Source organism: Pyxicephalus adspersus, chromosome 1 (genome assembly GCF_032062135.1).
Source record: "Pyxicephalus adspersus chromosome 1, UCB_Pads_2.0, whole genome shotgun sequence".
Lineage (NCBI taxonomy): Eukaryota > Metazoa > Chordata > Amphibia > Anura > Pyxicephalidae > Pyxicephalus > Pyxicephalus adspersus.
Genome location: NC_092858.1, coordinates 45,951,867 through 45,965,792, shown reverse-complemented (window position 1 = coordinate 45,965,792; position 13,926 = coordinate 45,951,867). Strand labels below are relative to the sequence as shown.

General features: G+C 36.3%; 2 protein-coding genes across 4 annotated transcripts in view; one reads left to right on the top strand and one right to left on the bottom strand.

The window, feature by feature from the left end:
* The window catches only part of RB1 (RB transcriptional corepressor 1), a gene marked incomplete in the record, with an annotated part of 82,369 nt that extends 71,392 nt beyond the window's left edge, over positions 1 to 10,977 (top strand). Inside the window, 4 exon segments of the mRNA XM_072409727.1 lie at positions 1,662 to 1,695; positions 2,234 to 2,370; positions 3,106 to 3,155; positions 4,681 to 10,977. Of these exon segments, the coding sequence (XP_072265828.1) occupies positions 1,662 to 1,695; positions 2,234 to 2,370; positions 3,106 to 3,155; positions 4,681 to 4,814 (355 nt within the window).
* A 6-nt stretch (positions 10,978 to 10,983) lies between these two features.
* Positions 10,984 to 13,926, bottom strand: part of RCBTB2 (RCC1 and BTB domain containing protein 2) — a 45,779-nt gene continuing 42,836 nt past the window's right edge. For 2 of the 3 annotated variants that reach the window (XM_072409739.1, XM_072409765.1), the window contains exon 13: positions 13,646 to 13,925. In XM_072409739.1, the coding sequence (XP_072265840.1) occupies positions 13,785 to 13,925 (141 nt within the window). In that variant the 3' untranslated portion in view covers positions 13,646 to 13,784. Of the gene's footprint in view, positions 11,159 to 13,645; position 13,926 lie in introns of those variants that run through there. The other variant, XM_072409757.1, reaches the window with a different exon arrangement.

Sequence of the window (13,926 nt, the reverse complement as noted above, 5' to 3'; positions counted from 1 at the left end):
ATACACAGAAAAACAGCAACCATACAAATAAATACAAATATACAAATGCATCAATACACAATAGAATGCATGTAGTGTAAAAAAGAAAGTTGCAAACACCAGATCATTCCATTAATCAGCAATGTATCCTTACGAAGAAACTTAAGTTATGAAAACCCCTAATGGATCCTTATGTTTAAGTAGGCTTAACAGGGTAAATAAGGTATAGCACACACCCTGAATGTATAGCGAGTCTTTGAGAGCAGTAGACCGTGAACCATATGGTTGGCATTATTGGTGGTAGGGCTTGTAAGAATGAATAAAAAAGTAAAGAATTATAGGCTAAAATGACAGAGAAAAAAATGAACTGGAGGGGTAAGAAAAGAGGAAGGTGTAGCGTCATGGGAAAGCAGAGGCCTTGCTCCAAATACAGCCGAATGCTTCATTCATTCCCTAAAACTCTATAGAAGAGCTATGTCAGGATGTTTATATTTGATCCAAGTATACCAAATTGCTAGGAATTTGACCAGAGAGTCCATTAATACGATGGTTAGTTTTTTGTTTACCATAATGTCATATAACCTGGAAGTAACCTCAGAAAACAGGGCTCATGGTGTTCTCTAAATTTTTGCCATCACTTGTTTAGCAGCTAATAAAACTAAGGCAAGTAATGCATGCTGTTGTTTATGGAGGGGTAAATCATCCATATGTAGAAGTGCTGCCATAGATCAGGGTCTACATGTATATTGAGTAAGTAAGATATCATTTCATATACAGAAATCCAGAACATGTCACCTAGCTCATCGCTCCCACAAAACATTACCCATAAACTGAGGGCAGCATATGAACCAACCATGACAGGACGTAATGCAGTTGCACAGTCTGACCAGAAGCATCAACATTTATTTTAAGTGCCTATGTATTTCTGATATCTGAACTGTCCCACCAGCCCCATTAGTTTGACATCAGTAACTGAGCTTAAACTAAGGATCATGATCATTATTGTCCACAACAAAGGTATCATGGCTGCTAACTAACAGGCTGCTAAACTAACATAATATAGTTTTAAACTAATGAAGAGTTTGTAAAGATGTATTAAAAGGTTTTGCTTTATTTACATGAAAAAGCCTAAATGAAAAGGCCAAAATTCATAGGAATCCTGGAAACGATAATGATCAGAGTGTAATTTTGTGAAGCACTTTATTAGGATGAAATGACAGCCTACTGTTCTGGACATTTTTTTATGCATTGGTGAAAATTTCTCATATCTGAGGGTGTGGGACAGATTTCCACCAGTCAGCTGCTCTCACAGAGAGAGTAGTAATCAGGCAAATTGGAAGATCACAGTTTCTTTTGATAAAGTAATATACAGCATCTGTGGTCACTCTTCTGCCTTCCAACTATCTGCCCTGATTGACATAAAAACCTAACCAAGATGGATGTCTACGTCTATAGCAGCACCAAGTATATGCCTGCTAGCTTGTGTTTCTCTGCCTATAAAGCACCTTTGTGAGAGCTGGATACCTAGAGCTTCTTGAGGTACCCTTGGAGCCTCACCAGTTTGGCAGTTATATTAAAGATTCCCATGGTTTTATTTTTGCAAGATAACGACTGTTGAATGTTTAAGGATTTCTTACTACTATTTCTATGTTTTCTCTGAAAGGATTTTTTTTTCTTTGCAGATTCCTAATATCCATTGGTGACATGTCTATTGGAGTAAGTTCTATTTGTGCATATATATAAATTCAGTGTATTTTCAGTGACACTGTGCCTTAACATACAGCTATTTATATTTTCATCAAAATTTTACTGTTTGGATTGTTTTTTCTTGTCTTTGTTGACAACATCATCTCTTCTTGCTTTGGCTGCTGTAAAATTTTGATTTTCTCTTTACTTTCTGTCTCTGAGACAATTGACAATGCAATAAATAGTGTGAATCCCCTTTGGTAACAGAACAAAAAGAAACCCCCCTACATTTTATCTTCAAATGCTGCAACTTCAGTGGGGCAGGGGATTTTTTAAGGGTACAGCTTGGGCAAAATTACATTTTATAGATATTGCAAATGTTGGGTTCGGGGTAAGAGAGGCTTCAGCATGTTTTGGCTTTATATTATTTTGTTGCCCATACAGTTTCTTTATTTGTAAATGGTAAGTACTGTATTTAACTGTCATTCACTGTACTGTCATCATAACTTTGTGCTATTTTTCTACTTGCGTTTGTTTGCCATGTAATGTTAATGTTATTTATCTTTAGGCATCAGAGAAATTTCAGATGATCAACCAAATGGTGAGCAGTGCTGAACGTCCGACAAAGAGGACTGCACAGGATGGCACAGCCCCTAAACCACTAAAGAAGCTTCGCTTTGATGAGCATGATGAGGCAGATGGGAGGTATAATGATAAACTTAACACAAATATATATGTTTAAAACTATTTTTGTTTGCATTTTTAACTTTACTGAAGGGTGTGCAGAAATGTTCTTAAGATTTCAATTAACCTTTTTTAGGAATCTGCTTTGACCGAGAAGAGGAAAGTAGTCCCCCCAAAGCTTGTCCTGAAAAATGAACTGTAATTATTTTCGTGTTCTCACAATGCACTAATGCAGCTTCAACTGCACAATAACCAAACTAGCAGGTTTCCATAAAGGGAACCTTTTTTGGTTCCCTTTATGGAAACCTGCTAGTTTGGTTTTTGTGTGGTTTCCTATAGCAGTCCATAGTATTGCAATTTTCTAAAAAAAAAAGAAAAAAAATTGCAATAATATGGACTGCTATGGGCACACATCAGTACTACTGTATGAAATGAGGACACGTGACAGAAGTCTCATTCTGTGTTGCCTCACATTTCTAAAAATGCTAAGGTCCTGCTAAGGTGGTAAAAAAACCTTTCCTTAAAATTATAGTCCCTATCTAAAAGGGCTCCGAAAGGTTTCTACAATAAACTTTCCACCACAAATGCTCAGCAAAAAAACTTAAATTAAAAATATTCTAGAACAATATGCATTAGTCTAGAGCAAAATTATTCTGACAACTCTAGTAAAACATTCCTGAAAACTGCCACATTCCTGTATTTGACCTACTGCATGTTTCTTTTGTCATCTAATCTTATTTTTCTTTTTCTCTTAAGCAAAACTCTTTCTACTGATTCGAAGTTCCAGCAGAAGCTTGCAGAAATGAGTAAGTGTTCTATCTTTGTTATCTAATATTTTTTGATTAACATTGTATATTCTGACTGAGCTTTGTTTATCTATGTAAGACTGAACTTTGCACATTCTGACTGGCAAAAAAAGTTTTGTTGTATCAGGAAAATGTAGAAGAGAAAGAAAATGTTTGTGTTTTAGGTGTATGTATATGGGTATGAATATGGATATGAATGGACAGAGCAAGGAAGTATTACATGTCCTATGACATTTTTACTGCTGTCTGTGTACTGACTAGGTCTACCCTTTTCATTTGCCAAATGTCACTGACAGAAACTGGACATTCAATTACAAATTATTGCCAGGAAAAAAACGAGGGGAAATTTTTCAGAGGAGGCACTTGTATTGGCAAACGCTGTCTAAGAGAAGATTTCCCCTCGCTTAGTTGGAGTTTTCGCTACTCTTTATTTCTATTGCATTTCTTAGAATGTAAATGGAAATATCCCAACCAGGACAAAAATCAACTGTCACCCTGATAAAGAAAACCTCTATACCCCCTGAATCAGTGGATACACCTGTTTTGATGATGATGTTTTCTTTCAGATTCTCCTTCTACTTATAAGACCTCAGTAAAATTTTAAAGCTTTATTCTTTTTCTGTTTTAATATTCAGTGTGGTAAGGTATTGTTTGGACTTTGCACAAGTAAAAATAAATTGAAATTACTTTTAACCCTTTAAATGGTTTGCAGTGATTTCACCAACAAGTTCTGCCCAGAGGATCAGAGTTATAATGCAGATCATTATGTATATGATACGTGTGTTTTTGTATGTGTGTATATACTGTATGTAGTCCCCAAAATAGGTTTAAAGATCATAAAGGAGTAAAGCATATTATTGGCTATATGAATTGTTTGGAACCAGAAAAGGAATCAAAGTCCCAGAACTAACTGGGGTTAGCTGTTTATTATTCACACACCTTACATGTATTTTTTATGAGTATTGTGTAGGGAAGGATGTATAATATAGTGCTTGTGGACTAAAATCAAATGCAAGTCTGGGCAAAGGCCTGTACAATTAGCCACATGTCTTTCACTTGATAATTAGTTTGTCCTAAATATCAAGTCCCTGGGAATATGTAATGATGGTGTAGACTGCTTTACAATAAAAGGTAAACTAATAGTGTATGACTCAGAAAACCAGGTAGTGCAAAAGACAACAGAAAATAGTCGCTTGGTATACTGGCCTGTTACCTGATGGAATACTGTGACTAGGTAATTATTCATCCGTTCACAGTCTGATGTTAATTGGGAGCTTATAATTAGGAGTTTATATTTAATATGTAACGTCTGTATACTAGTGTTCTAAACCATTTCACATTTGAAAGCAAAAAAAATTAAAGGTTGTTCTTTGTAATCTTCATTTAAAGAATCAACTCAGATAAATAACCTGACCTAGGTCTATGGCCACCTACTGGCCCTATGTGTTTTTTCCCTGCTTAGCCTAAAAATTTGTTGGGAGTTCATCTTTGTATTATTTTGTGTGTTTCCCTTGCTTTTTTTCAGGTCCAGATACAGTTGTTTATATGACAAGTGAGATGTTAGTTCTTCCTCCTCATCTATTCACATCAGGAATGATCAGTCTTATGCCATATACTGTAGATATGGAAAGTGTCAACACACAAATGCGTGTGCAATGACGAATGATGATACTCAATATAGCACACTTGGTAGCTTTTATGACACAGAAAAAAAGGCCGTGTGCAAGAATGAGCTCTTGTGAGTGATGGGAGAATTCATTGTTCCATACTTGTTAATCTTTGCATGGCTCAGAAATGACTTTATTCATACAAATAATGGCTAAATTGGTCATATTCTTGTGGTTATTGGGATAAACACGAGCTCCCTAATCTATGAAAAGTTTGCACAATAAAATATGAACAGTTTAGAAGTACAAAGTGTAACAGTCTGGGTTATAGGCTAAGTACAGAGCTCCTCTTATCTGCACAGATGTGATAAGTTTCAGCAGTACAGTGCAGAGGAGAAGTAAACAGAGTACAACAGGTGCAGAACACGGATTACACCCGCTTCTATAAGAACTAAAACTGTATTTATTAGAATCGGCATCTTCCTGATCTATTTTAATTCATAAATCAATCCATGTAGCCTAAAGCAATAATCTGTTTTAAGATTGTAAAGTGAAAAACTATAACAAATCCTCCCAATGTTTTCTTATCATATGTAATCCCGTTTAAATTAATAAAATTTAAAACTAGATGATGTGATCCTAAGTAACGTAGTCAGAAGGACTTTAGTAATACATTTTTTTTTTTAAAGAAAATTGAAGAAAATACACATTTGTGTGTGGCACAACTCTAGTATTACATTTCATTGTCAGGCAGATTATGTAAAAAAAAGGTTAGTAATGTGATTGTTATATTCCCCGGAAGTGAGTGACTAAGTTATTGTACCTATCTTGCTGCTTCTAGACCAGATGAAAGATGAAATTTTGATATCTATCCGTGAAATGAAGAGAAGGTGGATCATGCTGCAGTGACCTCCTGACACACAAATTTATCTACTAAAAAATGGTTGATTCCGAAGAACAAATGGTCAAGTTTGAGTTCTGATTATCTAGTTTTAGAACAAACTGATTATGTTTGGATCCTATTTTGCAGAAATGCTGTAAAAGTTTAAAAGGTCTTTACAAACTTTACATACCAACTATCTATCTATCTATCTGTATCAAATCCTCCAGGCCTATTGTACATGACGTTAGGAGAAGCCTATGTGTATTAAAGTTTTGCTGCTTAAGAATTAATGAAAGCTAAGGAAACCCTTTACACATAAATGATACTTTTCACATGCACGTATAAGGCTTCGTACACACGTCAGATGATTCTCGTCCTATAATCACCTCAGCACTAATATCGGATGAGAATTTGGTGTGTGTACAGCGCCCGTCGTGCGTTGTTCCGACAACTGTCCATGCAGATCCACGGAAAACAAATGATCGTAATGGAAGTGAACGGGAGAGAGTGCAGCCGGGTGCCGCTCCGTCGTTCTTCCCCCTCTTCATATCATGTATCGTGCAGTCTTTTGTCGTTTGTGAAATATACTTATATAAACGACAATTGTTGCACATGTGTACCCAGCCTAAGTGTGTGGGCTATCAATCTCTATATTTAGTGAGATATTTTTAGATTAGGTTCATGTTGGTTAATCATGTTATCACAGATATCTCAAAATACTGTATGAGTCGTGTGTCCCCAAAGGTTTGGCTAGGGTGTTGTATCAATTGTTGATGAATCACCCATAAAAATCAGCAACATTTTATTTTAAATTCCAAGATAAATATTAAAAAGGTGATTAAATGTAACTGAGAAAATGAGAAATGCTGTAAATGTTACCTATAGAAAATAATGCAAAATTGGCCTTTCAGCCTTTAGACTTTGTACTAAAGCATAACTGGGCTCTTAGATTCTTCTGTCAGTTGTTTAACGAACATTTACCATACACACAACATTATACATTATAGAGATTGAATAAGGTCGTATATATGAGCTGCATTTTTTTTACTAATGGTGATCATAGATATAGCAGCTTGTACAGATCATACAGTGACAAGAATCTGCTTTCTCCTACACATTCATAGTTCTGAGAAATGATTTGCACATAAGAACTTTAGTGAGCAGGCAGGAAGGTCTGTGCACTATGAAATGTGTATTGAGTAATCTGTTCATTCTTCTTTCACTTCTGGTTTTCAGTTTCCTAAATGTCATTTCAAAATGAGTGGAAATGTTATTGTGCAAGAAAGGTGTGTCTTTGCCTCGAGAAGAATCATTGTCGTGGACAACCCTCCATTTTTGTATTACCATACATGTAGAAATATGCTTATTATACACTATTTGTGTTATACTCCTCCATGTGTTTGTGCTGTGCCAGGAAGAAATCAGGTTAAAAAGTATTTTGGCATCAGACTGAGAACTGACAGTAAAATATTTCTCTTATTACCACTTTAGTAAGGTGTTCTTGACAAAAAGTCAGAAAATGAGTGTTTATATGAAACCCCTAGCCTGTATGTGGCCTTTGAGGACCAGAATTGCACAGCTTTGCATTAGAACAGTGATGTTCTTGAAATATGGAATGTTTCAGCAGCTGAATACAATAAAACCTATATGGTCAGCCCAGGCTAAGTGTTGGGTGTATGGAATATGGCAAACTGTTTTTAAATAATTGCATTTGTTTTCCAGCATCCACCAGGACCAGAATACAGAGACAGAAGTCGGAAGAATCTTCAAACTGTGGGACAAAAGAAGAGCAGTAAAATGGACGGCTCTGGCTCATCGCCGTATACAGTCACTGGTTTTATATTCTTCAGAAAACTCTTATATTTATACTATTGTACAAAAGTGTCAAATGCCATAGATCTGGTAATCCATTTTAATTAATCTTTGTTAAGCAATCAAACGAACACACAATCATTTCTCGACAACTCCCAGATCTTTATAGGAAGCTGCTGCTATGTCTGGGCACAGTGTATTATATTTGGTTATACAGCCCTGTTGTGCACACAGATCTGTAAGTGCACTATTTTAATGATGAGATACTTGAAGTATTATTTTATCCACACCTGAGCCCAAAAGACTTGTTTCTGAACTGATTACCTCTAGTGATGCCTCAAGTCTTTCCTCAGACATCCCAGATGCTTCCAGTAATATGTAGCTCTGTAGCTATAATGTATACCCAGCATTCCACTCTCACCACGTGCAGGAGATGCAACACATTATTTGTGGTTTTACCTGCAATTTGAAGCACCCATTTGAGTAGTCCAACTAAAAAGAAAGAAAAAACATGCTGCACTGGATATTGTGTGTTTGTAGAGAGGAAGTTGCCTTAGCTGACTCTTGCTTTTAAAAAATACAACTTGTCTAACTCTTGTGGTGATCCAGTGGCTTTAAGCTGGCGATTCTGCTGCTGCCAACACATCACAGCAGCATTACATAGGAGCACCTTCCATTTACTATATGTATGGAATTACTCATTGCCTTGGAGCACCAATAAATTTGTAAAAAAAAACAAAAAAAAAACAAAAACAGGCAAGTGCTAAGCTACCAGTCTCATCACTGCTGAGTTGTAGGATCACTCATGTCCTCTAAAGTGTTTTTTTTTTTTTTTTTTTTTAAATGTTGCAAGTACAGAGCAATACCTGTTGACCAGAAATCCAGTTAGCATGTACCTTTTTAATGCGTTGACAGCTCAGTATCTATCTGCAAACTCAACCTCCTACCTTTTTTCTCAATCTCCCTCGCTCGTTCATTCTCTATCTCCCTCGCTCGTTCATTCTCTATCTCCCTCTCATTCTCCATCTCCCTCTCTCTCGTTCATTCTCTCTCTCTCTCATCCTCCCCCACAATACTTATATTTACAGAACAGGTTGGAATTTCAGTGCGGTGCAGAACGTTGTCAGGTCACTATAGGAGGTCAAAAGCTTGCTGGATTTCAGGAAATTTTCTGGATTCCCATGTACAAAAGGAATAAAACATGGAGAAGTATGCAGAGATGTACTAGATTTACTGATTTTCTAAGACAAATTTTAATACTTTGTGTCACTGATCCCAAACGTCAGTCCTAGTTCCTGATCTGTTTGTCTGTTCCAGGTCAATGGCTCAAAGAAAACTGAAACAGCCAGACAGATAGCGGTGTTTTAAATGTTGCTCCACTATTGCAGCAGCCTTATTTCTCTCACTAATAGTTTCTTTAAAATTTAAAACTGTCATTGATTTAAAGTGGAGTTTAACAATTTACCAATGACAGTGTGAGGTTATTAGTACACCTCTCAGAACTCCATGGAAGGTCCTAGGGCTGGGACTCTCAACTCTAAATTCAGACAACCCACACACACATACATGCATTATTGTACTTATTTATTAATGTTCCCCTGCAATATTCATTAACCAACAGACTCCTATATTGCAAGATATCCCTATTAGCATCAACTTTACCTTAATTGTATATTGAACTGCCTGGGTACATGGGCTATCACAACACTCAGGAAGATAACTAAAGTCTTGCTGGTATCTCTCTGTGTCACCTTTCCACAGATTTAGATTTTAGCTTAAATCTGAAGACTTCTTCAGTGCTTTGCTTCTAATAATTTATATTGCTTTGTTATTTGACCTGTGTTCAGGGGCTTTCTACATACATTGGTGCAATGGCTGCCCTGTTAGCAGGTTAACAGATAATGATGTTAGGTGACAGAAGGCAGTGAGTAAAACACAAGTGAATACTGAAATGGTGATCAGACATTGGAGATGGGACGATGGTTATTGTTTTTAATCTCTTTATTTTGCAGAGTAGATTTTATGCAACTCGGCAGTTGTACGTACTTGACAAACACTAAAACTTTCTGATGGTTAGACTAATGAATATTGTGCACTGCCTCCTATTCTAAATATATGTTCTATTTTATTGTATTTTTTTGAAAGTCGATAGATGAATGTGTTGCAGAGTTTTACTCCTTTTGTACATGATGTAGCAGCTGATTCTGATAACTGCTTAAAATCCATCTCCCGCTTAAAAATGTTTGGGAATCAAAGTGACTCTATGGTTAATATTTATAAGCATCTTAAAAGGTGGAAGTCCAGCTTAAACCTGATGCAATGGAGAACAGTATAAGTTGTCACTTCCTGTCCCAGAAAAACTGCAGAAATCAAGAGGAAGTCTCCCCCAAGGAAAGGCAATTCTCAGAATGAGCGTTTTCTAGGTAGATTGTATGGCAGATGTTTTAACTCCTCCCCACTCATAATAAAACTAGAAAAAACTTCTATAATCAACACAGCCATGTATACTGACAGATCTTTCATGTCATCTATCCTTGCCGTTATTCTGTGGTGGGCCAAGTCAAAGGCTCGTACCTTCTACAGAAACATTTTTATATACAACACCCCACCATACTAATCGTTCAGATTGTTGGATACATTTATTTTGCTACAAAACAAATACAAAATTTGGTGCCTGGTATCTCAGGGTTCATAGAGATATGGAAACCTTTGATGTAGATAATTTGTTATTATTCGTATTCACAGAAAGGCATCTTCTGTGTTTTTGGTTTCCTGAGATCACTGGAGCTCTTACCAATCCAGGTAATGAGCCTTGTCTACCTTCATTGGGTCTATATGAGAGTTGTACTAAAGAAAAAGAATCCTAGTAAGGATGAATAGTCTGAGGTTAATGTATTGAACTTTTCTGCTGAGAAGAATGTTTGCACGGACCATAAAAGCTTCTGTCTCAGAAAACTGACCACAGACTAACCACGCAAAGTGTCAGTGTTCTGTGTTCTACGTGCTTGTCCCATTTCAATACAGAAATATGGGGAGTAGGGGAACAGATCTGCTACTAGGTAATAAATAACCACATTTTAGTGGTACTGTCCCCTGCAGTAATGTGTCATAAGGGATTTTCATAGAAAGGTGAGGGCTGTTTGTTTTAATGCTGCATGATTTTATCACTGTGTTTTATTTTTGTATTTTACAGAGATGGTTTAAAATGTCACTTTTATGTTTACATAGCAGAAATGTTCATTGTGTTGCTTTGTTTACATGTAAGTTCTTAACTGCTTGGGTTACATTGCCGAAATTGTTTTCATGCATTTACTGCACATGAGCTCAGTGAGAAATGTCAGCAACTGCTTTGTGCCAACTTCAATAGGTTTCTTTCCACTTTTCTATACAGTTTATTTTACCCATATATTCTAAATACAGGAATCTCTACCAGGATGAAACGTGTGTTATGTTTTATGTTGATGCTTTTTGTGAATTTTGTAGTTTTGTTTTTTTAAGAAATAAAACAAATTTACTTGAAGCCAAGTGTGTTGATTTTTTTATCTGCATGTAAAGTAAAGGCCTCTCAGATGCCAACCAACCCAGCTGTTCAGCATGGAGCAGGTATGACAATGTATGGAGTGCAATTGAACAATTATTTTCTGTCAGATGAACTTTTGGCTTTACGGTTTACTGGAGGCGGCTGTCATCTTACCAGTTTGCTGTGAAATAAAGAAATATTAAATAAATATATGTGCAGCCTAATTACACCATGGACACAGACAAATGATGATTGTGATGGACACTGCAGAGCAATCATTTGCTACCAGACTTAATCTGCTGTTATGACTAGTGATTGTATAAAACTAACATGTTTAAGATTTTAATAAACAGAGCTGCAACATTAAATTAACAAAACCATGCATGGAGGACTGTTGTTACCATATTAATGTCCACAATTGGTAAAATGTTTAAGCATTAAGACTGATGTGAAAAAACATGGCAGCCAAATGATAAGTTAATAAGCTAATATACCATCAACAAAATTGCCCAGGCAATGCAATAGTAACATCAATGAAGTCCTGGTACAATGTGTGGCCAGATGGCACAAACCCACGCCATAGCCTTCATTGTTATTTCAGAAATCCTGACCTGGTAGGGGAAAGTAGATACAACTATTATTGGTATTTTCTAAATCTCCCAGCTTTTAAGGACAGATACATTTTTGTTTTAGACATTAAATTGGAACTAAATCTAAACCATAATGATTTTCATTTGTAATTTATAGTGCTAATTTTACTTTTTGGTTGTAGTGTTGCCTTTTAACTACAGTTGTGTCAAAAGTCCGAAGTGCACCTCTTTGGTTTATTGATTTTCTATAGGTAAAAAGTTAATACAACCTTTTAGAGTTTGTTTTCCCAGTTGTGAGTCTTGGGCATATGATTTATAACTTAATAAAGCATCTTAATATGAGGGGTTTACACCGTATGCCCACTCTCCTGAAAACTACTTTTCTGTTTTATTGAGCTAGCGAATCAAGTCACCTAAAACAATACACTGAGCACTGGGCACCCCACGGTCTTGGGTAATGACTGCTGTCATCTCTAGTCACTCATTTAGATTTTCTCCCAAGACAATCCCAATCATTCATTTAGGGTCACAATAATCTAGTTTGTGTACTTAGCCTTGATCCTTTCTTCCCAAAATCTTTACAACTTCTCTTTCATGCAACAGCCAGGAACTGGGGTAGGTTTGTAGTGTTGAACTGGACAATCATCCAATCCAGATTTGGTATGACAATGCCACAGTGGAGTGTAGATCACAGTTATAGGATAAGGATAGAATTCTAAACCTTCAAAAGCCCTTGCTGAAACTCATTATTTAGAGAAACTCTGCCTTAAGAGATCAAGAAGGGTTCACCTAATATCAATCACTTGTTTCTTGGATTAATGGTCTGAATTGTCATTACTTTAAAAAATAGCCAGTTATAATATGTAAATCTAAAAAATGCTTTAGTTTTTTTTCTTAAAACAATCTAATAATTTTTTGAAGTTTATTCCATATTTTACAGCCCTCATTCTGAAGACTCTCCAGCAGAGATGGAACCTGTTTTCCTCCAGACATAAAGCGTGCCCTCCTGTCCTTTTTCAATAACCCTAAAGTGAATAGTATTGCAGTAAGTTTTCTAGGGCAGGCCTGGGACTGATCCCGGGACCCGACGGAAGACACCCCTGGATGGATCGAACTGCTCTGCGGGATTGAAGGTAAGTGTATTTTTTCTTGTTTTAGGCACTTTTCAGTTTAGTTCCTCTTTAAGTTAAGTTCTACTAGGTTAATGTTGTGGTCTCATCTTCTGTCAACTTCAGGCACAAGGATTTCTTGGAAGGCTCTTTCAGCTGTAGGAAATCAATCCATAGATGTTTTTTTTTCTTCTTGGGCCTGTTAGAATTTGCAGAATTTTCCAACCTCTAGGTGAACTGCTTTTGGACATCCTGAAAGTTTGGCCAAAAACAATTGGATTTTTGTAGTCCTGTTAAAATCTTTTTATTCCTTTGACTTTTATAGTCACACTCTCAGGGGGACTAGCTTGTATTATGAAACTTTAGTTACCCATTAGAAGATATAATTTTAACTATAAATATACATTTCATAATTTAATAAAATGCAGTGTTCTCCCCCAGAAACTGAAGTCAGGTCGTCAAAAGTATGTAAGTGTGTGTCATTTTTTCATTATATCATGACCCATGATTATTAAGTTTCCTATAAAAAACCTCAACACTGTTTAATTAATATATTAGTGCAACGATTGAGAAGCAGCATACAAAAGTCATCAGCAAAATGTCTAAAAAATAAAACAAAAAGTTAACTCAAGTCGCATGTAGGTGTAAAATGAAACCTGAGAAAAACACGTGGACTCCTATCACTAACCACTCCTCCTGCAAATTTGTATTGATGGATTCTCTGGCTTCAGTGTTTTCCACGTCAATGACATCAGGATCAGGAGTTCTAAGCTTACTTGCTTCATATTTACTTTGGTCAATGGGAGGATAGCAATGTCAGCCCACACTCAGCCCCACCCCAGCTTCAAGTGAAATAAGAGTCTAGGTTATCCCATATGAAGCTGGAGTTGAAGGTGCAGAAAAGATAACAACCAATAGAAGTGCTACTTTACCTGCACATAAATAAACTTGCAGTGACATAGCTTGATATAATCTTAAACAACTGCTGGTTTATTTGTGGTCTTACCAAACAGTAAATACACAGAGTGCTTTTTTCTGTCATTTGGGTTTAGCGTAAAAATAAAAAAATGTGTAGAAAAAGAAGGAAACTGTCCTCATATAACATCTGTCAGTTCTTAAAAGCTCCAGCTTTGCTTGCCTTGTTAATAAAATTCTTCAGCAGGTCATTGTCCATGTTACAAAAGGCGTCTGTCTGGGTAACCATTGTCATATGGTTTATGCAAAATCTGAAGCAAAACTCTTCCAGATCC